Here is a 26,757-nt window from a genome sequence, read left to right as displayed (position 1 = left end):
AATTGGAAATGTGTACAAAAGGTCGAGGGCCTGACGTTATCTGTCCCGCCGACCGGGCGAGAGGCCAGAGTAATGCCAGGGAGAAATACTGCAAAATGAGAGGAAACTGGGACAAAAGCAGAGTCTGGCTGATGAAATTCCTGCTTTTATAAAGACTATTTTAAGGGTCATTGGAGGGATATTACTGCGGTAATGTAACATCAGTAGATTTATATTGAGCTTTAAAAGCATTACAACATTGTCATTGTTCTGTTTAGAATCATTTGTTGTTCTTGGTGGTTGATATTTGTCCAAAAGCAATTATGAGAACACGTCCTTCAACAAAACACGAACACACCTTTAACCTGCAACAACATGATCACAGTAATGATACACCGCCATGAAAACATTAATATTGTGTTCATAAATTGTTTTACTTTTCATTGTTTAGATCAATGGTCAAGTAAAAAGGGAGGAATATGACGACTGGAAAAATATAATTCTTTCTTCAATCTCAGGATTCAAGTCACATTTTTCTTAGAAATATCTTTTTTAAATTCACTTCATTCTCAGAATTACCTTTTTAATTCACTTTAATTTCAAAATTATGTTTTTTAAAGTAAAATTAATCTTGTCTTGTTAAAGGTATATGTTATCTAAGGGTCAAGTTGACCCAAAAACAATGCGTATGTATTTCTGGAAGCCAGGGAGGTCGTTGACTTTGACACAGAGACAACACAAGGGATACCACAAACACATTTGTTTTCAGGCTTTCGGGTCACCTTGACCCAGAGATAACACAAGGGGTAAGTATCAGAATTTTCTCTTTTTAAAGTCAATTTAATCTCAGAATTGTCTTTTTAATTTACTTTAACTCAAAAATGTATTTATATATATATATATATATATATATATATATATATATATATATATTTTTTTAGAATCCCTTATTTGTCCCATTAATTACTTAATTCTTGTAATTGTCTTGTTGAAGTCAGAATTCTCTTTCAGAGTTAAAACTAATGTCAAAATGATCACTTTCATCTCAGAATTCTTACTTTAAATTCACTTGAATTCTCACTTTAAAGTTGCTTTAATCTCATAATTCCCACTTTAAGTAAGTAAGTAAGTAATAGTAATTTATATAGCGCTTTTCGAGACTGTTTCGAGTATCTTTCCGACTTTAAATTGAAACGTTTGAGATTCATTGACATTCCTTTATTCTTAACTAATTTAAACATTGAACATTTGGACATTTGAATTCCATAAAATAAATAAAAGCTACTTCAGCAACTGAGAGAGCAAATGTAATCAAGGTCACATTATTAAAACAATAAAAAAACAAGTTTAATCTATAGTTTATTACCTTCTTCTTGTCTCATATATAGATACACTTTATGAATCCCTTATTACCAGACTAAAACATTAACTTATCTTCTTATTTAATAAATATATATATTGATTATATTGAGATCACTTGCATATCTATTAATATTGAGCCCTTTTTTAATTTATTTTATCTTTTTTCTGTACCATAAACTACAAGTTACTCTTAAATATTATTATTTAGTCAAAGAAAATGGTCTCTTTGGATGTATGACGTCGTCACGATGTATATAAAAAACTTTTTTTTTAGGTACGTTTCATTCTAGTGACGTCACCAGGGCGACAAAGTCTCACCAGTGTGAAGTTTTGTCTCCACCTAGTGAGTAACTCAGCTCACTCCATCACAACTAAGATACACATGAATATAAAAACTTCAGTCACTTCACCAGAGTCTCTGCCCAAACAATCTTCACGACCAAAATTCTGCAACTCTTTTAATCTTGTGTGTTCAGGTGTGAGATGAACTGAGCCAGCGTGGCCTTCACTGTCCTCCCAGCTCGGATGTTTGTGGCTGGAGCTGCAAACACAGACCACACAATGACGCTGGACTGATTTCCTGACATTCTTTACTCAATGTTTTGCTTAAAAAAGCTGGAGAAAACAAACAACAAAAAAAGCTGAATCCTCATATATTGTTGCGTTGAAATCTGTTTTTAAAAATGGCATAAAAACCAAATGGAACGTGCAAGATTTTCTGCTTTCTTTAGGTAAACAATCCATTCTACGGGGCCTGAGAAAGAAGGGGGGGCTCCAGGTGGCTGATAAAGTGAAATATCTGAAGATGTTTCCCATCGACTGTCCTTGTAACAGCTTCTTGTTCAGTCCCTGGGGAAAAAAAAGAAGTTAGAATCAGTAATTGAAGTCATGGACAAGAAGGTGGTTCTGATCACCGGCTGCTCTTCAGGGATCGGCCTGAGCCTGGCGGTCCGACTGGCCTCGGACCCCCAAAAGCTATATAAAGGTAATTATATTTAATAATGTTATTAAGTGTCTAAATATGCTTTTAAAATTAATTTAAATTAATTTAAATTAAATTAAAAATCGAATAGTGATTATATATTTGTATATAAGACATACAATCAGTATTTTGATTAAAAACGGAGTTAATACAAGTAATAATAATACACAAATGATTGAAATATTGCTAAATAAATAATAATAACAGAGTTAATCAATTAGAAACAGCTTTATTAGCCAAATATATATTGACAATATACACTGAATTATTCCTCATTAGTGGCTCTTTTAGGATTTTCATTTTGTGCAAACAGGAGCTAGAATAGTAATAAAAATGGCAATAAATGAATATAGAAAAATAGTGAGGAATCGGATGAAAGTGAAAGCTTGGAAAATGGTAAAAAATAAAGTCATGAATAAAAATGTTTTTTTTTAAATTGTGCACGTTTAAAATAAATGCCTTTTTTTAAAGTGTTTAAATAAAAAATAAATTGTCAGTTTAAAGAAAGTAGATTAAAACATGACGAATGTCTGTAGTATTAAATGAATTGTACTTCTTTTTTGAAAATGTGCGTGTGCGTGTGCGTGTGCGTGTGCGTGTGCGTGTGCGTGTGCGTGTGCGTGTGCGTGTGTTCAGTGTACGCCACCATGAGAAACCTCGCGAAGAAGGAGCGTCTCCTCGAGTGTGTCAAGGACCTTCACAAAGACACTCTGGACATCCTCCAGATGGACGTCACCGATCGCCGGTCCATCCTGGAGGCCAAGGACAAAGTGGTGGAGAGGCGTTTGGACATTTTAGGTATATGTTTGTGTTGTTTTTTTTTTTTAAACACTGCAGTTTTTTCACAACTGTTTATTTCCCTCAGTGTGTAATGCTGGCGTGGGTTTGATGGGACCTCTGGAGATCCAGTCCCTGGACCAGATGAAGCAGATCCTGGAGGTCAACCTCTTTGGCACCATCCAGACCATCCAGGCGTTCCTTCCTGAGATGAAGCTCCGGGGTCAAGGTCGCATCCTGGTCACGGGCAGCACGGGGGGTCTTCACGGTGAGATGCAGACGTGTGGTTTCGCTAATGATCACGTTTTCCAAAATGTCCCATGATGCTCCTCTGCAGGCCTCCCCTTCAACGAGGTGTACTGTGCCAGTAAGTTTGCGGTGGAGGGAGCCTGCGAGAGTCTCGCCGTCGTCCTGAAACACTTCAACATCCAGTGAGTCGCTCTCGTCACCGTCTAGTCGAGTTCTCGGTTCCTGAACCTCGTCCCTCTTCCCTGCAGCGTGAGCCTCATCGAGTGCGGCCCGGTCAACACAGACTTCCTGGTCAACCTGCAGAAGGCCGAGCTCGGGGACACCCTGGTCCAGCAGGTGGACAGTCAGACCCTGAACCTGTACGAGAAGTACCTGCAGCACTGCGACTCCGTCTTCCAGAACGCAGCTCAGGACACGGAGGACATCGTGAAGGTATCGTGCAAGAAAGTGTTGATTCTAAAATGCTTTTTTTTTTTTTTTTTATGAAAAAGATCCTGGAAGTCATCAGTGTCAAACTAACCTGACGTAATCCAGTCACAATATTGACAGGGACTTTGTCCGTCCACGTAGGACATGAACTCGCGGTTAATAACACATAACAATCTATTTTTGGGTTAGTAAAATAGTGGTCATTCCTTAACTTTGACAGATATGGTCAAAAATGTTGCCCATACAGTTAGATGGATTCAAAACAATTTTTATTCATAACTGTGATAAGACTTTACTTCTCTATGTCCTTCATTTGACATGTTTTTGTATCTATTTTACATTCATTTTAGTAATTATTAAAAACAATAATAATGTAAATCACAATACTTATATTATTAATTCAACTTAAGTATCGCAATTTTTTTTTCTTTCATTTCAATATTCAAAAGCAATATCTCGATATATATAATCTAAGTAAAATAAAAACACTTATATATTTTTGGGGGATTTTAAATCATTGTATTTAAATTATCTTTTTGTATTTATTAAAGATTACAACGCAAATGTTCATAACGCTCGTATATCTTTCTGTTGCAATTCAACATCTGGCCACAAGATGACAGCATTTGGTTAGAGTAACTACGTCCTCGGCAGCTAAAGAAACCCTGTCAGATCACGGCAACGACTGAGGACGAGGGGATACAGTCGACTCCAGCAGCTTTTAAAGCTGATGTTTGGACATATTTTGGTTTCAAAACAAATAAAAGTAGCTACGCTTTCGCCAAGAAATTAGTCAAAATGACTCAGCAATACTACAAATATATCCTTGTTCCTACAGTATTGTAATATATTGCAACATATCATATTGTTGCCCCTGTATTGTGATACGTATTGTATCGCCAATAATATCGCCCATAATACACGTTTTTAGTCAAAAATATTTTTGGGAATATTGTTATTTTGGTAAGTATTTAAAAAAAAAAATTAAATAAAAAACATTTATAAATGTATACCGACAATCACTAAACTGCATATTAGGTAAAAATGAACATATTATTTAGCAAAACATTTTTATGGATCTAGATTTTTTTTCTTGGCCCATAATAAGTCAGGTGTATTGATAATATAGCAAAACTAACAGTCAACATATGTCATATTCTATATGAAAAGTCCTCCATTGATAAAAATAATTGTCGTCAATTATTCCTCTTTTTTTTCTTTTAGGTATTTTTAGACGCCATACAGTCGTCCAGTCCTGCCTTAAGGTACTTCACCAGCGGTGCGATCCCGCCTCTTGCCAAGCTGAAGATCTCGCACCCGGAGGGCGACCATTACATCAGCACCATGAGCAAACTCGTGTTCTCGGCCCAGGAACAGTAGCACGGTGTCCTCGGCGGCAACATGTCATGTGTCAACGCTGTGCTTCCTGATTCCTGGAATAAACTCTGACTGGCGTGTGTTGCACAACTGAAAGTGGAGTGAGTTTATAGTGAGTTTGAGAAAAGTGTAACTGCGTTCAATCATAGAAGCAAACGAGCAAATAAAAACTACAAATAGAATCACATTTTCAAAATAGTTTCTTCATTCCAAGGATAGTGAACTACACTGAGAGAAACTAGAAAAGCAAAACAAACAGGTAACATTGTAAAGAGCATTTCTTTCAAGTCAAACTGAAACTGGCAAAAAGTCAAATACATTTACTCTGTTTTTAAATGTGTTTTTATTCATTAAAAATACCAATCTGCACCCGCAAACATCTGGGGGTGAAACAAAAAAATATCCTCTCATCAAAAGGTGAATTGACTTCATAGTTTTATTGATGGAATAGAAGGTTGAGCAGTTTCTTTTGGTAATGAGAACAATTAAGGATGGAGGTGAAGTTAATTAAAAGTGATTATCTTCATACAGATGCTAATGTTTGTCAGTGAGAGAGAGACAGGGTTTGATGTTTCTTTCGGTCCTGGTACTGTATTTTTTTTTCAGCTCAAATGAGTTAAATTAAACCAAAACTAAAGTTGTCTTTAATTTCTGTATATGAAATATAAATAGATATATATTTTTAAAAGTGTAATATTTTACCTTGTTGATTAGGACATATTATTTAAAATAACTCAAAACAAATCTATCATTATAAATCCTATTTGATTTTCCAGAGAACACTCTGGGTTTATGATCATTCTAATTCCAACTGACATATTTGTATATATTTTTAAGCAACTGAGATCATCTGCAACATCAATTTAAAGAACAAACGTTTCCACTCATATCGACTGACTCATGTTTGTAAACCTAAGTGCCTCGTAAGTTTATGATTATTATCACCTTGTCACATGCTTCACGTGTGCAAGTGTCTCAGGATCATAGAGCAGGATCTTTCTTTACTGCATGCGGGTACATTTTTAACTTTTTTTATAACCTCTGACCTTAGTCACTTCAGGTCCCTGATTTATTTCAGCTAAATTGGATTTCAACCTGGATATTGCATTTTAAAATATTTTTGCTTTAGTCAATAACGTGGCTGTGTTTCTTTTTGGATATTAAATCTGTTGCCAATAATTCAGATTTACCATGGAAATTAAGTATTTATTTTTCAATGTATACAAAAAAAACAGCAAATCCTTATTCGTTACTATGGCGATAAAATTCATGCATTTTCATTTTTTTTCATTTTTCAAGTTAAAGGTAAGCGCGATTTTATTTATTTATATATATTTTTTACAAACTAAAAGGTGATTTTAACATACTTTAATCTGATTTAAATACACTTTTATCGAGGCTTTACTATTAATGTTTTTGTGTACTCCCTCGATCGCAAATCTAAGTATATTAAAATGTTTTGTTAGATCGAATTTTTATCAGTTAAAGTTGTTTACTTCCTGTTATTCAATCTTCCCTGGTCTCTCCTCTGATTGGTCCGTCTGGCCGTGACGTCACCACTATCTATTTAATCTCAGCCCTACATCTGTGAGGAACAAAGCCGGCGGCTCTGCTGCCGAACACCGCACTTTACTGAAACTCTTCCTCCTGAAGCTTCTTTTTACTTTAGTATTTTTTCAAATTCAAACGTTCGCCATGGCCAGGAAAACCGTTCCGCTTCTTTTGAGGGGTTTAATGGAGGTTTCGGAGAAGAATTTACCGAAGATATCTCGAGGAAACTTTCATAAAGCGAAGCCCGGAAATAGCAGGTACGTTTCGACCACATACTTTTATTTAAAATGTATGTTTCGTTGACTTATTAATGATTATTATCGCTACAATTCCTTTTTAAAATACTTTCGTTTCGTTCCTTATGTAGTCTTTCAGAAGTTGTTTCACTTTCACATAGTTTTAAAAATGATGTTCCTTTCAAGTACTTCCTTTTAAACCTTTAAATTACTATTGACTAAACTTTAAACTGAACCTCTGTTAATTCAACTGGAGCAACTGGTAACTTGAGTTGTGTTTTAAACTTTCCATTTTTTTTCTTTGTAAAGAACTTTGGGGTCCTGTGTTTCCATGGCAACAAAAGGGGTACCTGTACCCCCCAACCCTGCCTCACAAACCCCCCTGTTCAGCCGCAGTTTCATCAACCTGGCGGCTGTAGCCAGCAGTCGAAGAATGGAGTACACTGAGTCCAGGACACTCCCGTAAGTCTCATGACGGGGTTATGTAACCGACTTTCGTGATCTCATACAAACCAGATTTGTTGAATCTGTTCTTCTTCTGATCTCTCAGGTACACCTCTGAACAGCTGTACAGCGTGGTCTCCAACGTGGACCAGTACCATCGATTCGTCCCCTGGTGCAAGAGGTCCCGGACGAGCAGGAGACCGAACGGGGAGACCTGGGCCGAGTTGGAGATCGGATTCCCGCCAATCCTGGAGCGATACACCTCCGACATCACGGTCGTCCCGAACCACCAAGTCAGGGTACGTGTCGTTTAGAAAAAGAGGGAAGTTTTTGTCCCATGCTGGTTGATTCGGAAACTAATAGACCGGACTTAAAAAAAACCCACAAGACTTTGAGGAATGCAGCTTAGGAGCTGGTGGAGTCCACGTCTACACAGTTACATAACCGTTTAGAAAAATCAACGTTTTTGCATGTTTTTTAATTCCCCTTTTCCGGGTTAATTTCTCAGAATGTATACGAGTCTGCATTTGAGCTGTCGTTGATCAATGAAGTGTGTTTTAGTCATGTGACTCCGATCGGAGACTTTGGTGTCAGTACATTTTTTTTTAAACTTTATTGAATGTGACAACTTGCAACCATTGATGTACTATTGCTAAAAGCTACAAGTACAACAATATTTTTTAAAGTGTTACAGGGTTGTAAACATAGTGCGTTACTACGTGAGGCTTTTATTAAACAATTTCAATAAAGTTTTACCTTGCCTTACCTTATTATGGAGGCTTGTGGAGTAATACTACGGTGGTAGTCTAGGTGCTTCATAGTTTACAAAAATTTTGACAGATTTTTGAGTGTCATGTACCAAATAAAAGTGGTGTGAGGTCAGTAAGTAGAATTAATGCATAAGGCTCACTGCCAATTTTTTAGAAAATGAAAGGATTTTAAGTGCGCCTTATACTCCGGAATATATGGTTAATTTAAGTTCTGTGATTTATCTGTGTATGTTGGCTATCATTTAGCCAATCTTTATTAATCTATTTTAACTGGGTTTAAAAGAACAAATCATTTTTTCTCTGATTACTACTGGAAAGGTTTTTCTATAATGGGATACGGGGGTGTTTAAATGGAGACAAAAAAACTGCTTGTAACCGGTTACACAGCGGGTTTTTAAACGTCGACAACCCTTCTCCCCAACACTAGTCGTACAAAGATCGACACGAGTGTGTTGCACGTTTTTAAGTGTTGGTTTCTGACAAAACAGGCTGTGTGTATAAATGGATCACTCTTCAGCCATCTTGAAACAATATGGAGGTTCACCCCGGGACCTGAAAACGACCCGGACTCGTGCAAACTACATTTCCACGTAAGTGTTTTTACGACATCTTGTTGTGTATATAAAGGATGAATGTTGTCGTGATTTTTTTCTTGTATTTGGCTGGTGTGTCTTTTTTAGGATTAGTGACGAGTTAAGATCCCGTTAGTTACTAACTTTAGGTCCAGAGGCTTTAAGTGGCAGAACGGAGTGAACGTTTGACCTTGATTTAGGGATTAGAGTACTCTTAATTGTTACTTAACATGTCCTCACCGGTCGTTCCATTCACAGACTTGTTCTTCTTCTCACAGGTGTCCTTCGAGTTCCGGTCTCTCCTTCACTCTCAGCTGGCCAGTGTGTTCTTCAACGAGGTGATCAAGCAGATGGTCTACGCCTTCGAGCGACGAGCTGCGACGCTCTTCAAACACCAGCAGGGGGAGACTTTGAGTAGACTTTCAGCATGAAGGAAGCCTCCAGGTGTCATCTCACCTCCTCCACCCACAACGATTATTTATTTATAGCCTTGAAATTTCTTTGTTTACTCCTTTGGTATGTTGTTTTTTATGATTAGGTATTTTCAAATTCTGGTGCTGGATGATGATGATGATGATGTTTGTGCTGCTTCTCACCTGTGGGATGTTTGAATGATGGAAATAAGAGTTGACTCGTCCAGCACATCCTTATTTTCCGACAAGGTATTAAAAGTTTTCATGAATGTGAATTGAAGGAGTCATTTTTAAAAACACAGACCTTATGTAGAGTAAGGGTGTGGGGGGGGAGTTTATATATTGTGTTTTTTGCTGTGATACTGCATTGATATTCATCATCACTACAGATTTCTAATTCTATATTTTATATCATGGTTCCTTTTATCGTTACTGTTTCAAAAAGGATTAGATTATAACATTTGTAGAATTACTTTACATGCAATTATTCAAAGCGTCATTTTTGTGTTGCAATTCAAATTCCGGTTGCTAGATGGAAGAACATTAAAATCCAGTAGGATCCCAGCAATGACTGAGGACAAGAGGATACAGTTTTTTTTAAATATATATAATAAAGACAGTTATGACATCAAGAAGTCATGCGGTCTGTACATTTAAATAAAATGTCACAGTCATGTTCTCGGACAATACCACGAGTATATCCGTATCCCTACAGTATCATCATATAGCACAATATATCGTATGTTTGCCCCTGTATTGTGATACTGTCCACAGCCATATTTACCAGGAGTGCTTCCTGTCTTTGTAGCATGTTAGCCTTTTAGCTTATGCTACAAACCAATGTAAAATATAGACCAACTTTTTTTTTCTGAACAATTTCTCTTGTCTGGTCTTCACTACAAGAGGTGGTATTTCGATGTTTTTAAGTCTGTCTTTTTGGCCGGATAAAATGCACGCTGTTCAGGGCTCTCTTGAGGACTTACATTTTTGCCTAAAAGTCCAAAAACACTACTCTGAAAAGAATCCCATCCCTTAGTCCACATGAGGGTGAGTAGAAAATAAGTGACATTTGAATTTCACTTTAATAATAATAGAATAACAAAATACATTTTGTTTGGGTGGAATTTGTTTTTTCGTAATTAGTCAAAATAGAATTTAAAACAAGACTTACACACTATTGCACCTAATAGTGTTTAAAAGAGAACATGAACACAAGGAAAATGCACCAATGGACAAAACAAAGTGGAGTTAAATACTTGAGTTTATTCATCCACCATCTGAGAGGAGGTCAAACGAAGAGACCGGAGAATAGTGAAGACTTTCACCGAACAGAACCCTCACTTGTACCAATAACATCACTTCATATACGCCTCGCCTCAGCCCCGGAGCGAGCGTTGGCGTCTCTTTCACGGAGACTCTTATTCTCCGATGTTGAGTTTGGCCGAGCAGCTGCTCTCGCCGTGGAGGTTGCTGGCTCTGCAGGTGTAGACGTTGGCGTCCTGTGGTCCCACCCTGGGCAGCACCAGAGTGCAGCTGCCGTCTTCTTCATATTCGATCTGGACGGTGGTGGACTCGTGCACGGGCTCGTCCCCGCACAACCACACCACCTCTGGGTCTGGATAGCCTGGAGTGAGAGATCAGTGAGGTTCAGGCACAGATATACTGCTCTTCAATAGTATCTAAATTATTAAATATTAAACACCTTTTGAACTGCAACAGACTGAATCTAGTGACAAGTTTTTATTTTTTTAAATGCTTGTTTTCTTCAAAAAATAAATAAAATGATGACTGTGATGATTAATACGTACATTAATGTTTTATTTTTTAATCTTCTATTTATTTAATTAAGTGGAATTGAATTAATATTAACAGCACTTTTTTTTTACCTGAAACGTTTTAAAAACATGTCATCTTATTGAAATTTAACTTGCAAACATCTATTTCAGAATGGATACATGAAACACAATTTTTTCAGTCATCTTTCCATTTTAAATTATTTTATTATCTAATGACTGAAGAGTAGTAAAACAAGAAAGACAATAAAAACGAATCTAAATAATAATTTCGGCAAAGTTGCTTCACATCCTCATAAAACACATTTCAAATTTCATATTTAGTGTTTCTGTAACTTTAGAAAAGTCATCTCACAAACTTTTATGTAGATTTGATTATTTTACATAAACAAAAAAGCTTACCTAAATGTTAAACTAATGATTTACAAAAATCCCTGGAAAAAACCAACCTTTTTTCATTCAAAAAATTTGAACATTTGCTCTAAAATTCAAAAAGAATGCAGCAAAACCAAACTTGATGATCTGGCAAACCTTGTAAATGGAAATGAATGTTGCTAGAATGATTTTGAAGTCTAAAAAGATATTTTTTCATATGAATAATGGTAAGAAAAGCCAAAAAATCAGGAATAAAATGCTGCCAAACCAAAGTTCATGATCCGGCGGACCTTGTAAACACAAAAAAAAGATCAACTTTATTAATTTTTGACATGTACCAGTGACGTGGCAGGAGAGTCGAGCACATGATTCCTTCTCCACGGTCTGCTCCGTCAGGGTCTTGGTGAACTTCGGGGGCCCCTGAATCTTCTCCTCCAGGGACTTGAGTGCGTGCTCGGCCTCTGGCGACAGAGGGTTACCTGTGGCGGTGAAATCGAGGCCGGATGTGAAACAACAGAAGTGACAAACTGACGTTTAAATCCGTCTCACCTTCTCCTGGAGAGACCGGAGATGCCGGGGTTTCACTTCTGGAGAGCAGAGCCATTCTCTTCAGGGCCAGCATGGCCTTACCTGCTTTCTGCAAAGACAAATGTCATCACAAAGTCACACCCCTGAAAGGAAAACAGAAAAGCGGCCTCACCTTCCACTTCTGTTTGGCGAGGAAGCGTTTCATCTTCTCCTTGGACAGACTTTTGGTGCTGGAGTGATCCGAGTCCATCGCTGCCATCCAAGGATGCTGCAGAGCCTGTTTGCACAGCAGTCTGTGCCTGGCAAACAAAAGAGAAGCTCCTTGTTTGACTGGAATCTAGACGCTCGACGATGGATGGACTGGTTTTACCTCGGGTCTTTCTCCAGCAGCGAGCTGATGAAGTCTTTGGCCTCCTCTGTGATCTCCTCGAAGCTCTCCTCGTCGAACTCCCACTGGGCGGCCGTGACCAGAGCCAGCGTCTCGGCTTCGCTGCTTCCCTGGAAGGGAGACTCGCCGCTCAGGCTGGACGTCAGAAGAGAAATAATGCGTCACTGTGTTGAAGAGTTTCAATCAAAATGTCTAGTCAGCTTCTCTCAAGATGACCTTGAGAAATGACATGGATTTCACCAGGCAACAGTATTTTGTTTTTATTCTTCTTGTATAGTCGTGACTTTGAACACTTTCGAAGCATGTTTGTCATCAAATCAAAAAATGATGTATGGAATCATTTTTATCTTCTTTTTTATGCTGCCATGTTGCAAAGAGAGGTTATAAACCAACGTCACCTTATATTAAATACATACAGTGGCTGGGAAATGCAAAAACGATTTACGAAAAAGAAGCTTAAAAAAACTGCAAAAAACTGCTTTTTAACAATTTACAAAATTGTGAAACATATTTACAAAGTCATTAAACATGTCTATACAGTTTCTGCAGTTTTCTTTTTAAAGACTTTGTAAACAAAAAAACGTTTGACATTCTTACACTTTTCGTTTGTGTATTTATAAATCTGTTTTAAAATCCCCAGAGACTTTAAATACAAAATACATGGCAATAGAAAACTAAAACAGTAAGTGTAGTTAGAAGTTCATTTTTCTTTAAAAAAATTATTAAAAACGAACAGTAATACATACTTATTACAGTTGACAAAAGGAATTATAAAGATTATTACCTTTTATTTATTTTAAAGTGAGGAGGAAAAGTACCTTTGAAAGTTCATTTTTGACATTTCTTTGACTCATTTTGTTCCTTTCAAAATAAGGTGAATAATTGTATTGATTTAACCCTGAACAAAAACGGTTGTGCTTTTCTTTACGTGAAATTTGATGGAACGAAAATACAAAAGGAAGTGTTAGGCCTGCCTCCACTAGATGGTAGCAAAGCAACCATCAAAGAAATTTGGCATTTAAAGCAGTGAGTTGTAAACGTATTTTTTTCCCTTCTTACTGTTGTCAGTAACTATTCAAATGACCCATAATTCACATGTCTTATGTATTTCTTATGTTTTTCAGTTTATGATAAAAAACATTTTGAACATTTTCATTTTCATCAAAATATTCACCAACTTCTAGCAGTATTTTTTTATGGTAAACACATGACTTTTTGAAAGGTTTATTCAAGGATTAGACAAAAGTTCATACATCCATCATTGAGGAAAAAGTGCCAATAATCAGGCTGAACTCACAGAATGTAGCAGATGACACCGATGCTCCACATGTCCGTCGTAAAAGACACCGGCTCGTAGTTGATCACTTCGGGAGCCACGAACTCTGGAGTTCCTTGCATCACCTTCAGAGAAGTATTTTTCTCTGGTGGTAAATTGGAGAGTTAAAACAAGAGCTTCAATCTGAAGAATAATTTAAAAACTAACCAATTTTGCAGGCCAGTCCAAAGTCGATGATCTTTATAGAAGTGCCAGTGTTGTCCACGCACACGACGTTCTCCGGTTTGAGGTCCAGATGCACGATGTTCTTCTGGTGCATGTAGTCAATTCCCTCCAACATCTGTTGGATGTAGTGAACGCTAGCCGACTCTGTGTGTTCGAAGTTGTCGTCTACAATGCGTTCGAACAGTTCTCCACCAGCGATGCTGCACATGGACCAAAAAAACGTCCTTAGGGCTGCACAGAGTGTCTTTTTTCTTCCTTTTTACTTACAACTCCATGACCATGACCATCTCTGGTTTGTGGTCGTACGCTGCCAAACATTGGACCAACTTGGGGTGGTGGAGGTCATTCATCAGCTCGATCTCTCTCCGGGCCGCCTCCCTTTCCTTTTGTCGGCGCCCTTTGTAGAACTTACCAGCGCAGATTCTACCCGTTTCTTTATGGATCAGTTTGAACACTTGACCAAACTTCCCCCTAAGAAACAACATGTGTTAAGCACAGAGCATACCATCAAATGAATTAGCTAACGTAGGTATAAAAGGATTTAACTGTTCTAAAGCCCTATTCGCACAGGATAAGTGTTATCTGGGGGCCTCTGGTAATTTGTAATAATTACAGAGAATGTCTGAGTTTAAATTACGCAAATGACCTACTGTAATTCACCAAACACAGACGTCGGGTGACGATACTCATCCCGTGCGAATCCGCATGTCTATGTTTGTAATTCTGAATGCCGCATATATGCCACTGTAACACACTTCTAGGCACTCGCACTTGTATTAATATTTACTTCCGCTGTTTTATTTTGAAGGGGTTGAAAGGGAAGTTGGTCGAGTTTGTTGTTGTTGGGGGGTGTGTTCTACATGACGAAAGTAAAGAAGACGTGCGCGCTGCACAGCTACAAACTAAGTTCAAGCCTCGTCGTTTCCCACATGAATACACTCGGTTACACTACTGTAACAGACGGTGTCTCTTCTGGAAGAATAATGTTGGGGCAAATTTATGTGCAGGGCAGCGCTCTCGCTGTTGAGCGTCTGCACAAGTTGAGAAACGAAAGAAAATAAACGGTTGTCCACTTTATCTTCTCTAAATGCAGAGCGCTTGGTTTCACTAACTTTCTCTTTCAGTAAATTCTTTCACTAATCCCTTATAAACAGTATTTAGCTCATAACATGATAGCTAGCTATCTTTGGTCGTCTCCTACACTGGTACTCACACTCCGAGTTTCTCCGCCGTGACGTAGTGGTCCGCGACTTTGTGATCAGAGTAGATGGTCACAAAGGCGAATTCTTGCGTTGACGCCTCTGGCTTGGCAGGTTTTTCTACACACAAAAAACGCTGAAAATGCTACCTTACGAAAGTTTTCAGAATCAGCAGGAGCTTACCCTTCTGCTCCATCTTCACCACACGGGACTCTGGACCAGGCTCGCTGGTACCGGCTCTGTTAAAGGCCTTGGCTCTGAAGCAGTACTCTCCTTGAGGTTGCAGCCCAGAGCTCACTTTATAAGACGTACTCTTGCACTTGCTGGGGAGTTCAGTCCAATCCTCGGATGCGTCTTTCCGTTTCACCTCAACCACATATCCCAGGACGGCGCTTCCACCGTCGTAGTGGGGTCCCGTCCAAGAGAGATCCAGGCTGTCGACAGAGACAAGGGAGATGACGGGGCCAGAAGCAGGAGGCTCAGGCCTCTCTGCAGGTGGATTTGTCAAAAATAAACATTTAGATTCTCATGAATATGCGAAGAGACTATTTACCGATAACGGATAGAGTCAGCGTATGTTGGGCCGAGTTCTTGCGGTCTTTAACTACCACGGTGTAGCGGCCCGTGTGTTGTGGTTTGGCTTCAGCGATCACAAGTGTACTGCTGTCCTCCTTGTTCTCCACCCATAGTTCTGGGCTGTCCACCACCTGCATCAAAACCTTCGGTCAGACAAATATTTGCAAAAAATGCTCCAGCAAAATTCAAAAATACACTTAACCATCCAAGATAATTTGATTTGATATTCTATGTATTCTGTGTCGGGTGTTATTGAACACCACTTGTGTGAGTGTGAGCAACAAAGGTGGCTTGTACCCAGAATTCCTATAGGGCCCTTCAGTGGTGACCTAAATTGGCTACCTGGAAGTTTTTGATGCTTCTTATCATGATTTGCATGACATTTTACCATTGCCTACATACTTTGGTGAAATGTATAGGCTGCCTAAAAGACTATTGCTTTCTGGCATGATTATTGCTAAGCTTCACTATGGCCTACACACAGTGGTAACCAATAAAGGCTACTTGAAGACTGTTGCTTTCTTGCACGGCAAGCTCATTGTTGGCTTACCTACTTGGCCAATATTGCCTTATTCTGTGTACAAGTAGCCCTTACTATTTACACGAGCTACTGCCGTAGGGGCCAATCTAACAACTCGTAACAAGCAACATATGGGGCCTGTGTAGGCAGCCCAAGTGGAACCAAATGCGTCCTAAATAGCATTAGTTACTGGCAAAGACTGTAGTGCAATAACCTTTTAAAGAAATGCAATCTCCAAATGTAAGGTAAGCAAACAACTCAAAATCGGTAAGTGGTAAATATATCTTAAAGATAAAACGTTTGGGTGCCTCCAGTTTCTTACTGCACCTGATCTTTGTTTCGAATCCAACAGGAAACGACAGGTGGGCTACATGTGAAGGAACACGTCAGACGGGCGGTTTCTCCCACCCTCACATCCAAGTTCTGAGGAGGGTCCTTGAATTGTAGTCCGGACCCTGCAAATACAAAAACGGCACCTTTATCCTCAACTCTGGGGCGTGTGACCCGCTGCGCCGCTGCATCCTAAGCAGCTGGCGGTGAGTTTTCAGTGTCAACAAATGCAACGCGGACGGGCACTTCCACACAAGTTGAACCAGTCTTTGTGTAATCAACAGTGTTCCTGCTGGCCTGTCCCATCAAGGCTAAAAGCTTAAACAAATACTCGTTAACTTGCAAAGCAAATGACTGCAGGCAGGTTGATACTTAATAACCAATTTGGAGGGTATCAAGCGGTAAAAGTGCATGTCATGTCAACCCAGAAGGAGCAAATTAGGCGTTAAAAGGTTTTCAGTCGGAAACTCACGAACCACAGACGGACATGATTGATATCAAGCCTATGATGTCATATGATGTAATGAATAAAACTGAACTCATAATCACACATATGTAAGGATCTTAAATCTGGCTTAAAGAGTCACGGTGTGTGAAAACACTTGGTTTGGTATTAGTTAAAGATGAAAACACAAGTCTTACCTTTCGTGGATTCAGCTCGCTTCTTTGGGGAAACAACTGTGAAAACAAAACAGCTGAAGTTAAGGTAATATTAACAGGACGAGGAGGGAGGTTTTTAGCCCGCCTTCTAATTGACTTTCAGACGACATGCAGATCAGTCTTGTGAGAAACATTTACCGTCCAAGTCATTTCCTGACCTGTCTGAGCGTTCACACAGGGGTCAGGAAATTATGCATTTCCTCACACAAAACATCCGGATTAGAAGATACATACATCCTTTCTTAGGCATGCCGGGAATGTCAGCGCAGCAAGCTAGTAGACACTTTTTGAATAGTTACCCTTTGGAGAGGAGACAGGGCTCGGCTTGTCTGCAGGTGAGCTACAAACTGATCCACCTGTTTCCTGCTGGAAGAGTTCGGGAGACTGACGGGAACGTCCGTTGCCATTGTCCATGATGAGGGACTTCGAGGGAGGGGTCGTGGGTTTGTTCAGAACTGGCTGCTTGGCTCTGAAGATTGTCTCAAAGTCTGTGTTGAAAACAGAAACCAACTCAAAAACATGTTGTTGAAATATCTTAACAAGGGTGAACACATGAGCAGCGGCATCAGTTAGAAGCCATACAAGTGGATGACAAAGCTCCAAGCTTCTCAGTCCACCTGTGATGGTCAGTCCAGCTGCCATATGGTGGAACTACATTTCCTTCTTTTTGGTCAAAAACTCAAAGCTCTTGACCTTTGTTCTCCTGCTACATTGACAACTTTGCGTTTTGTTTTTTCGTTTCTCTTTTTTGTTTTCATTCTAAGAATATTTTCAACTTTAGCTGAAAGTAGTGATTGTGTATTACTTGTGAAGAACAAGTTGTCTGTTTCCTATGTGAAGGACTTTCTATATTAATATTAACTAAAAACCTATTATTTTATGTTTTTGAAATAAAACTGATGACTGACAAAAATATTGAGATGAAATAAAAAACAAACAAACAATGTTTCGATACAAGTCTGAAGGTTTTCTTATAGTTACGACAGGGTCATTATCGGGTACACAAATTGAGTACGCAAAGAAGTACTTCAAATAGTCCAGCTGCGAGTTATACACTTCTTAAATTCCGTTGAAAGCAAAAACAACCTACGAAACAACAACAAAACACATCAAAAGTAGGTAAAAAATAAAACTAAATATAATTTAAAATGACAAATAACTCATGGGGGATCATAAATAATGTCCTTTATATATATTCATGAGAAAACAACATTTCGATTTAACAGATGCAGGAAAAAATAAAGTCAAATATAAATATAAAGGATTAAGGAAGGAAAAATGCAGCATGTAGTAGAGACTTCTTGATTATTTTAATAAATAATTTCTTTAATTTGAAACAGAAAACAGCTTAAAATGTAGGTAAAGATTATTAAAATATTATACAGGAAAATTTTAGCATCGAAATAGGATAAATTAAATAGATAAAAACAATGTAATGTCGTTGATTAAGTTCATTTGGACATTATTCTTTTCGGTGTGGAACCTCACATGGACCTGATAGTTCTGCTCTTGGGACAGTTAAGCCTTAACAAAGGATTGTGTTCCCGGCTCTAAATAAGGGCCAAATGCCTCCCGCACATGCTGGGATGTTGAAGTGCGTGTGTTTGTGCAGCAGACTCGACAGGACACTCTGAAAGTTATATTAGGTAGACAAACACACCAAAAGGTTCTGGCTCTCTGTCAACTGTCAGACACAGATGATGTTTGTTAAGTCAAGTCAAAATATTTTCTCTGCATATATAAACATGGAGACAAAAGTCAACCTTATCTCACTCTCACTGTCAAAATAAACTTAGAGCATCACCGAGTATTTACAGTTGATGAGATTTTGTAGCTTCAAAACGGTTTAAGTGTTAGCCAGAGAACTAAAAAACAAATATTTAAATATATATACTTTTCATTTACATTCATACTAGGACATGAAAAATGTCCTAGTATGAATTTAAATGTTCAGATATTTGTGCTTAAAAATTCAAATTCTCAGAAGACATTTTCATACATTTAATTGTTAGAAATATACATATTTTTTTTATATTTTATGTAATTACTTTATTATATAAATTCAATGTAGTGGTACACACCATCCTGTCAGTACAGTTCCTGGTAATACAAAGACACTGTTTCTTTATGACAAAGTCTCGAGCGGGCAAGTTACCACACAATTAGATAGAATTTAGTAAACTAAAAATGAAGGTTTTACTGATAGCATCGCTTGTCAATAATATTGCTAGCTAGTCAGTCTAGATTTAATATGTGCCAAACTGTAAGACATGCCAAAGGTCCGACCTATCTGTGGCCCACCGTCACTGTTAAATGCATATTAGCACTAATAATTATCATTTTTTGGCTTAAAAAAAGAAATTTAGTAAGTTATTGGGTGTCTGTCCCCTGGAAAATATTTTGTTTGTGTCAATGACAGGTTAAGATAAATAAACTTTATTTTCTGAAACTAAGAATTAGACAACCGTTGGTTTAATGTTACGAGTTGCAAACTTAAAGCATCACACATACGTTTTTCATATTATCTGTAATAATGTCTTAATGCTGAACAATCATGAGTCATGTCGTAGAACTCTCTTGCTTTTGTCTGAACGATACTCTTCAATTCTTTAACCTTGTCTGGACAACGCGATCGGTCACCAGGTGACCACAAAACTCGACTCATCTCGAGTCGGCGATGGAAGTTGCGTTCATTTCCATCAAGACTGAATTACTTAGAGGATCTTCCTGACCCAAAAACCTTAAGAGACTCAGAGTAGAGCCACATCTCCTTAGGAAAGTTTTTGTCATCCACTTATGTGGCTGGTGGGAGCAAGACACAAACATGGTCCCTCTGACACAGGGGTCTCAAACTTAACTGGCAAGGGGGCCACTCTTGTGGGAAATGAGCTAGATAAATTAGAAAGTCAAAGCTATATGAATCATAACATTTTAAGGGACGAACATGTTACATAAGCATCTGACGTTGAACAAAAATGGAATCCCATGATATCCCTGCACTCAGGGGCCATGGAATATCATTTGGCAAGTTTGAGACCCCTACTCTAACAGTCGCTGCTTCAACAGGAATTTTTATACGATTAAAAAAAGTTTACAAATTTCCACTTTATCCAGTTTGTCCACTACTGTACGGTCAAATAAAAATGTCCTATTATATTTCTATATTTAGGATGTAGAGTGGAAATGGCTTAGCATCTCGACCCATTATAGTCTCACCTCGGATGAACACGGCTGCACAGCAGGACGTCTTCCCAGCTGAGTTCTCGGCCAAGCATGTATACGCACCAGCGTCCTCCGGTAAACATTCCGTCACCACGTAACTCACTCTACTGCCATCGAAGGACGCTTTCCCAAAGTAGGAGAATTTACCTGAAAACCATCCACAGATTCTTAACGACAAGAGACGGTCGTGGTTTTCATCTACTGTTGATGTTGGAATTCTGGCCTCACCATTGTGCAACCACTTGACTTTGATGGGCTGACTTCCTGACAGGACCCCGGTCAGTGTGATGTCACTTCCTTCATCCACGCTGCAGTCGGCCAGGGGCTTCAGGAAGACGGGGGGGTCCAGATGTTCCTTGAGAACTCCTGGTATGGAACAGGATGTAAGTTATAAAAGACTGAACGCCTCCAGCTTTTTGGACGTTCCTAAGACGGACGACACAGCTGCTCTTATATTGTCCGGATGTAGAAACGATTTCATCAGTTCGCTTTGTTGCACGGATCAGATGATCGGATGATCAGAGGACTCTTTTGGCCGATGGATCTAATGTGTCAAAAACTAGGATGAAAATGTGCAGTTCTGTCGGCCAACATTTTGTAACTTGTGTTGAGTTTGTTCTTAATAAAGTGTTATTTATGGGATGCATGCAGTCCTGGGATGAGGTTATTGAGTTAGTATGTGGATCTTTTTTTTTCTGTTTCTTAATGGTCTTAGGATTGATTCTTGACGTTTGTGACAGTTGTTTTTGGCAAAAGTGTGATTATTGTGGACGAATGCGTGGGTAGATAGAGTGTGAGAGAGTTTGTGTTGTGAAATGTTGTAATGTGTGGAGGGGTGTGTTCCACTTTTGTTGTAAGTGGATAACAACTTTTCAAGGAGGTTTGCGTGTGCATGCACTTCATGTATGATTTGTTCAGAGCACTTTCTTATGCATACTTCTGTATTTTTTTATAGTATATATTCAAAAGTGTATTTTCATTATAGTTTTTTTAGTTAATTAGATATTTTTTTGTGATTTTTTTGGAATACATACACTTTTATGGATTCTTTGTAAGTCATTCTGTGATCTGTAATGCTGATATTGTACAAATGTCCTCATCTTATCTTAGTCTGAGGATATTCTTGTACTAAGTTTAAGGTGTTTTTTTTGTATAAATGTTTCCTATTTTAGCATTATATTTTTCATCGAGAGAACTTTCTCTTTTTACATTTCACTAACGTTGCAAGGTAACATTGTTTCATCTGTTTTTCACTGAAACTAGGTTCAGTATAGAGGACATCTTCATTGACATTAAAATACATGATTCGAAGAAGCTATATTAAGCTATTTCTTCTTATTTTTCAAGTGCCAACAGCTTCTGTACTTCTGCATTTGTAACTATGAATATTTTAAACCTTTGAATTATATCATATTCTAGTTAAATTAAGACTTAAATGCAATCCTTGGTATTCTTTTGTGTTATTTATTTAATTTAACATGACACCGTAGATACAGCAGAAAAGAAGACAAGGAGAACGAAAGAGTTTGTTCTGTGCTCCGATGATCTTTGATGGTTCGACTACTTTGGTCTGCGGAGCTCTACTTTGCTTCGAGCGATCTAGACCCTCATTTCCCCTCGTGATTAAATCACATCGTCCTTTCTCGTCTCTTTTTTTCAAATGGATTCCAGGCACGATTGAGTGAAAAAATTAACTTCTATTATCTGGCAGCTTATGATTCTCAACTGGTGGCTCAGGGACCAAAATTGGGTCATGGAGATGTTGAATATACTTTATTCAACATCTGAGACAGAAACAGATTTATTTGTAATATATCTCAGGTACACACTTGTTTTATCTTTTAGTATTTGAATAAATAGTACACAAATAGACAGACGACAGACCTTTGTTTATTTTTGGAAACTGCAGGGAAAAAACTTACAATATATTGTTTTCAATTGAATTATACCTTGAAAACATAACTTTTAAAAGTATTATTCTAACACATTTTCAACAATAGAAACTCAATAAATAACTGTATTTCATCACGTTTTTGATCCTCAATCATCGGTTCATTTGTGGCTGTTTACTTCTTAAAACTTCTGATCAACTTTTGTTCTGTGAACTCGGTCAAGCGGTTGTGAGATCACAATCAGAAGCCTGTGTTGTAATGTGTGGGTCTATAAAACTAGTCAAAGATTTACAGATGTTGTTTTACAGTCAACCTTTAGCCACGGTTAACTCTCCGGGCGTGTCTGGTGTTGGAGACGAGATGTTGAGCGCCCTTCTGTCAAGTCAGAAGGAACATCTCACCCGAACACCGCGGGGTGGATCTTCACGCTGTGATGACATCATGACACCTCGCAGATCAGCTGTTTTGAGTCAGTCTGATAAAAGCTTCTTCTTCATCTTCATCATGTTTTTCTACTGCAAATGTTAAGCATTTATTCTACTGCAACTTTTCATTGTAACAACACAACTTTCGAACCCTAACCCATTAAGATCAAGAGTTGAATGTATCAGTTCTCATAAAACAACGACAACACCCCCACAAGTGTGAAAGTACGACTTAAAAAAAACAACTTCTAATGAATTCTACTTCTACTTCCTTCCTTGTTTAGGAGGTTTGATCGCAGCAACTAAAACATCTGTTGCAGCCACAAACAAATTTTCTACCGCTGCTGTTCGTTGGCCAGTCTGTGAAACTGAGCCTGTGAAACCTGGGTGTTGCATTTGACAAAGACATGTCTGTAGTTCAACACTGCAAAAAAACTGACCAGAATCTGTTTCCTTCAACTGAGAAAAATCTCTAAACTCAGTAAAATGACGTCACAACACGATCTGGAGCTTATAATCAATGAGTTTGTGTCTTCTCGTTTAGACTATTGTAACAGTTTATTTTTGGTGTCTAAACAAGAAAGATCTGTCTCGCCTGCTGTTAATACAAAACTCTGGAGCGAGAATTCTGACCTGCTCTAGTAGAAGAACTCACATTTCCCCAAACCCAAAAATCTCTACTGGCTGCAAGTTTTTTTCAGAATCAATTTTAAAATTCTGGTTCTTACTTTCAGATCTATTCATGGTCAGGCTCCTCCTTACATCAGTGATCTGATCCAGCCTTACACCCCAGCTCGGGCTCTGAGGTCTGTGGATCAGAATCTACTGATGGTTCCACACACACGGTTGAGGACCAGAGGAGAGAAATCCTTCCAGACTGTTGCTCCTAAGCTTTGGAACGATCTTCCTCTCTCTCTGTGTTTGATGATCTACTGACTCCTTCAAGAAACATCTTAAGACATTCTTATTTGTGCAGGATTTTTCTTAATTTTCTGGGACTCCTGTGTTCGTGTACTTACTTATTATCTATATTTAGATATTACAAAACCATGAAACCAACAAGACCAATGACCTCACTGCAATGACATTATATTTTAATTCAGGGCTACTGTCCAGGTCACGAGTGTCAGATAAGTCAACAGCTATCATTCGTGAGTTAGAGCTCACACCACTATGACTGCAGCCGTGACCAACATTAGCTCTTAAGTCAACCCATAATCTGTCACATTTATCCTAGTTTATGATTATTTCAACTGTTTTTAAATTCTAAAAGTGTATGCGTCACTGACTTAAGGGTCTTCACATGAAGATGTTATCAGACCCAAGGGTCCGATTTGTAACGACAACGACCGGAAACATCTACAACTAAGTGATCTTAACAGGATCTGCAAAACTTGACCTTCTTTTGCTTAAAACCCGCTCAAATTTGATCGAGGAAGTTGTCGCAATGACTAAATTAAGAGAAATCCTTACAAAAGAGTGTCTTTTTTCTTCAACAACTGTGTTCAATCTAACCTCCCACGTACAACTTCCACAGAAAGTCTGTCATTCCAGTTCCCCTCCTTCTCTTCCTCCTCATCCTCACACGTTTGTTTTATCCTTCCTGTGAAATCCTCCAACTAGATCAAAGATTAGATACGCTATGGCCTCATTTATTTTGTGATGTACTAGACAGAACAGTCGCCTCAACTTGCCTTCAAATACCTCAGTGAAGGATGAGCGTCAGAAGAACAAGCTTACGTGTGTCAGAGCTGGCGGCCACATGTGGCTCTTAATTCTTATACAACACAATAAAACAAAATGTAGAAAGGTTTCTGATAGAAAACAACGGGTTATATTTTCATTTTCTTTTTTTTTTTTGCAATTGTAAATATTAAATATAGCTTGTTGAAACTAATTAGGTTTACTTTATTTTCTTTTAAATTATTTTTTAATATTGTTTAATGATTCCAGTCCATCAAAATAAATTGAAAGAACATTTTGCAGTTTCTTATATTAACATACTTACAGGACCAGAGGATAGAAATCTTTTCAGGCTGTTGCTCCTAAGCTTTGGAACGATCTTCTCTCTTTGCGCTTGATGGATCTACTGACTCTTTTAAGAAACATCTTAAGACATTTTTATTTGTTCAGGCTTTTCCTTGATTTTCTGGAACTCCTGTTGTGTTATCAGTTTTATGTTGCCCTTTAAAGTATAAACTTTATTGAATATTGTTCTGATTGTTTAAGCGCTTTGTGACCCTGGTCTGGAAAAGCGCTATATAAATAAAAATTACTTACTTACTTACTGACAATCATTGAAACAAAGCTAAAATTTCCTGAAATTAATAAAAAAAATAGTAATAATATATATATATACAGGTATATATATATATTAAATTTGTTTCAGGATTTTGTTGCGCTTTCCAGCTTTCTTTAATGATCCACATTCAGAATCTATCAGTTAAAAAATATATAAAATGAAATAATAAAATGCAAATTTACAAATAAACTCTTTTTCCGTAAGAATTAGAATACTGTACATCAGGATAGTAAGTAGTAACAGTAAATGCTTATATGTTTACCATTGAGAGAAAATGAAATACTTATAGTTACATTTATTAGGGGCTGTCTGATGATTTTTTTTAATTTTTTATATATAAGGTACCATTTTTTTTGTCATTCAATGTTTCAATAAACAGGCCACAAATTAGCAGACAAGCTGTCACATTTACACACATTAGCAGTATCAACATACCTTTATTTATTGTTTTCAGTTACATTTTTTGTTGGAAATGCATGGTTTGACACTCTTTTTTTAAAGAATCGAAATTAATAAATTACTGTATGTTTTACCATGTTATTTATTATTTAAAAAAATATTTTTGGAAGGAAATTTTGGAGTTAAGCTAATCCAAAATATGTCAGAAACATTGCTTAAAATTAGAATTCTAAAATAAAATTAATAAATAAATAAGTTCAGTTGACGAATACAATCCAAGTCCACACATTTATTCAACTACTACAACTAGTAGTACCTCAATCTCTGCTACAAACAAAAACTAAAACCAAATTGTGTCACGTCGGGTCATAAATACCACAAGTGCTTCTGCTAATTGAGTCCCACAACAACAGAATGGAGCCATTGATCCCCACATGTGTGTTAAAGGGTCAGGTGTTATAGCTGTAGACAGCTGGGTCATGACTCAGAGAAATCAGAACTTCACTTAAAAAAGTCAAACCTAGAGGCGAAAAAGAAGCATATTTAAATTCCAAATTACATGAATGGACGTGTAAACACGTATAGATCAGATAAAATCCAAAGATAGATTTTTAAAAATTTGCAGCCAGAACTGATGACTTAAACCAGACTGTTGGCAGAAATTGAAACCAAGTCCAGGCTTGTCTACTCGAGTCCACATGTCGACAACATCTCGCGCGCCACTTACCCGTATCGGAGCTCTGCTGTGATCTCCGGCTCTCTGGTCTGATCCTTGTGGCGGAGGCAGCGCCGGGGGATTTGATGTGCATCCTGAATGTTGACACGTAGCGTTGTTTGCTGCTGTCATCGTTCATGTCTGTTCAGCGAGTCACTTGACTATTCTTAAACAAATATGTTACAGAGTCATTTCCCAGCGAGATAATCTGACTTCCCCTCTCTGCTGCCTCTCGCTCACACACTGCCCTCACACATGGTCGCCCTCCCTCCCTCGGCTCTAACTCCACCTACACCACAAATGTTCAGTCATTTATATGCGTGCCGTTATCACTGTAAATTGGGGGGTAACGTCAGACCCCCCCCCACTTTCCCCCCTGCAGCATGTAAACAAGGAAGCAGGTGACTGAAAACAGGGACTTATCTACAGGTCCAGGCAAAGGTCATATTGTCTTCCCTCTGGTTGATCACGGCGACAACCGTCCCTGTTTGCTCCCTCACTTATCAACGCTGAACTTTGGGATCAACCCACAAATGGTCCTTTAACGTGAGCTTGTTAGGGCCGTAAATCCCACAGGAGGAGAACCTGCTAGTGCCACAGAGGGAGCGGTATCCACGGCGATGGCAGCTGCGATGGCAACCGGGTCGGAAGACTCAACAGTTGGCGTTCAGTCGTGAAGGAGAAATGATGGACCTACTCAAGCGATGGCTGTCATTGCGCATAGCAAACAATCACTGAGGTGATCGAAAATCCCTTTAATTCCACTTCCCTTCACAGGCGCCCAAATTCCA

The 26,757-nt window shown here is 38.2% G+C and overlaps 3 protein-coding genes across 3 annotated transcripts; 2 read left to right on the top strand and 1 right to left on the bottom strand.

The window, feature by feature from the left end:
* Positions 1–1,047: 1,047 nt before the first annotated feature.
* Positions 1,048–5,177, top strand: hsd17b1 (hydroxysteroid (17-beta) dehydrogenase 1). Its single transcript, XM_087808809.1, has 8 exons — positions 1,048–1,108; positions 1,150–1,684; positions 1,818–2,326; positions 2,960–3,121; positions 3,189–3,368; positions 3,438–3,531; positions 3,598–3,781; positions 5,003–5,177. The coding sequence occupies exons 3-8, from the start codon at positions 2,230–2,232 to the stop codon at positions 5,156–5,158; spliced, it is 873 nt and encodes a 290-aa protein (XP_087664935.1). The 5' UTR covers positions 1,048–1,108; positions 1,150–1,684; positions 1,818–2,229; the 3' UTR covers positions 5,159–5,177.
* A 1,569-nt stretch (positions 5,178–6,746) lies between these two features.
* Positions 6,747–9,411, top strand: LOC148065215 (coenzyme Q-binding protein COQ10 homolog, mitochondrial). Its single transcript, XM_087808905.1, has 5 exons — positions 6,747–6,963; positions 7,252–7,404; positions 7,493–7,685; positions 8,645–8,746; positions 9,007–9,411. Exons 1-5 carry the CDS (start codon positions 6,851–6,853, stop codon positions 9,157–9,159), a joined length of 714 nt encoding a protein of 237 aa, XP_087665031.1. The 5' UTR covers positions 6,747–6,850; the 3' UTR covers positions 9,160–9,411.
* Positions 9,412–10,384: 973 nt separating this feature from the next.
* mylk5 (myosin, light chain kinase 5) lies at positions 10,385–26,213 on the bottom strand. Its single transcript, XM_087809329.1, has 17 exons — positions 25,979–26,213; positions 20,462–20,599; positions 20,228–20,380; positions 17,311–17,499; positions 16,994–17,029; positions 16,349–16,476; positions 15,479–15,632; positions 15,109–15,414; positions 14,940–15,045; positions 13,994–14,197; positions 13,709–13,926; positions 13,523–13,646; positions 12,208–12,360; positions 12,010–12,136; positions 11,859–11,946; positions 11,648–11,788; positions 10,385–10,765 (listed from the first exon to the last, which is right to left on the bottom strand). The coding sequence occupies exons 1-17, from the start codon at positions 26,103–26,105 to the stop codon at positions 10,560–10,562; spliced, it is 2,598 nt and encodes an 865-aa protein (XP_087665455.1). The 5' UTR covers positions 26,106–26,213; the 3' UTR covers positions 10,385–10,559.
* Between the last annotated feature and the right edge of the window lie 544 nt (positions 26,214–26,757).

This window comes from Callionymus lyra, chromosome 15 (assembly GCF_982586985.1).
Source record: "Callionymus lyra chromosome 15, fCalLyr1.hap1.1, whole genome shotgun sequence".
Taxonomy (NCBI): domain Eukaryota; kingdom Metazoa; phylum Chordata; class Actinopteri; order Syngnathiformes; family Callionymidae; genus Callionymus; species Callionymus lyra.
This window is presented reverse-complemented; position numbering and strand designations above follow the sequence as displayed.

Excerpts from the sequence above, each read along its gene's own strand:
- mylk5 (XM_087809329.1), bottom strand. The coding sequence starts at position 26,105 with ATGAACGATGACAGCAGCAAACAACGCTACGTGTCAACATTCAGGATG. Across the intron at positions 15,046-15,108 it reads GGTGAAGATGGAGCAGAAGG|AAAAACCTGCCAAGCCAGAG; the intron begins GTAAGCTCCTGC and ends TTTTGTGTGTAG. Across the intron at positions 12,361-13,522 it reads GGTGTCATCTGCTACATTCT|CCTGAGCGGCGAGTCTCCCT; the intron begins GTGAGTTCAGCC and ends TCTGACGTCCAG.
- hsd17b1 (XM_087808809.1), top strand. The coding sequence starts at position 2,230 with ATGGACAAGAAGGTGGTTCTGATCACCGGCTGCTCTTCAGGGATCGGC. Across the intron at positions 3,122-3,188 it reads GAGGCGTTTGGACATTTTAG|TGTGTAATGCTGGCGTGGGT; the intron begins GTATATGTTTGT and ends TATTTCCCTCAG. Across the intron at positions 3,782-5,002 it reads ACACGGAGGACATCGTGAAG|GTATTTTTAGACGCCATACA; the intron begins GTATCGTGCAAG and ends TTTTTCTTTTAG.
- LOC148065215 (XM_087808905.1), top strand. The coding sequence starts at position 6,851 with ATGGCCAGGAAAACCGTTCCGCTTCTTTTGAGGGGTTTAATGGAGGTT. Across the intron at positions 7,405-7,492 it reads ACTGAGTCCAGGACACTCCC|GTACACCTCTGAACAGCTGT; the intron begins GTAAGTCTCATG and ends CTGATCTCTCAG. Across the intron at positions 7,686-8,644 it reads TCCCGAACCACCAAGTCAGG|GCTGTGTGTATAAATGGATC; the intron begins GTACGTGTCGTT and ends CTGACAAAACAG.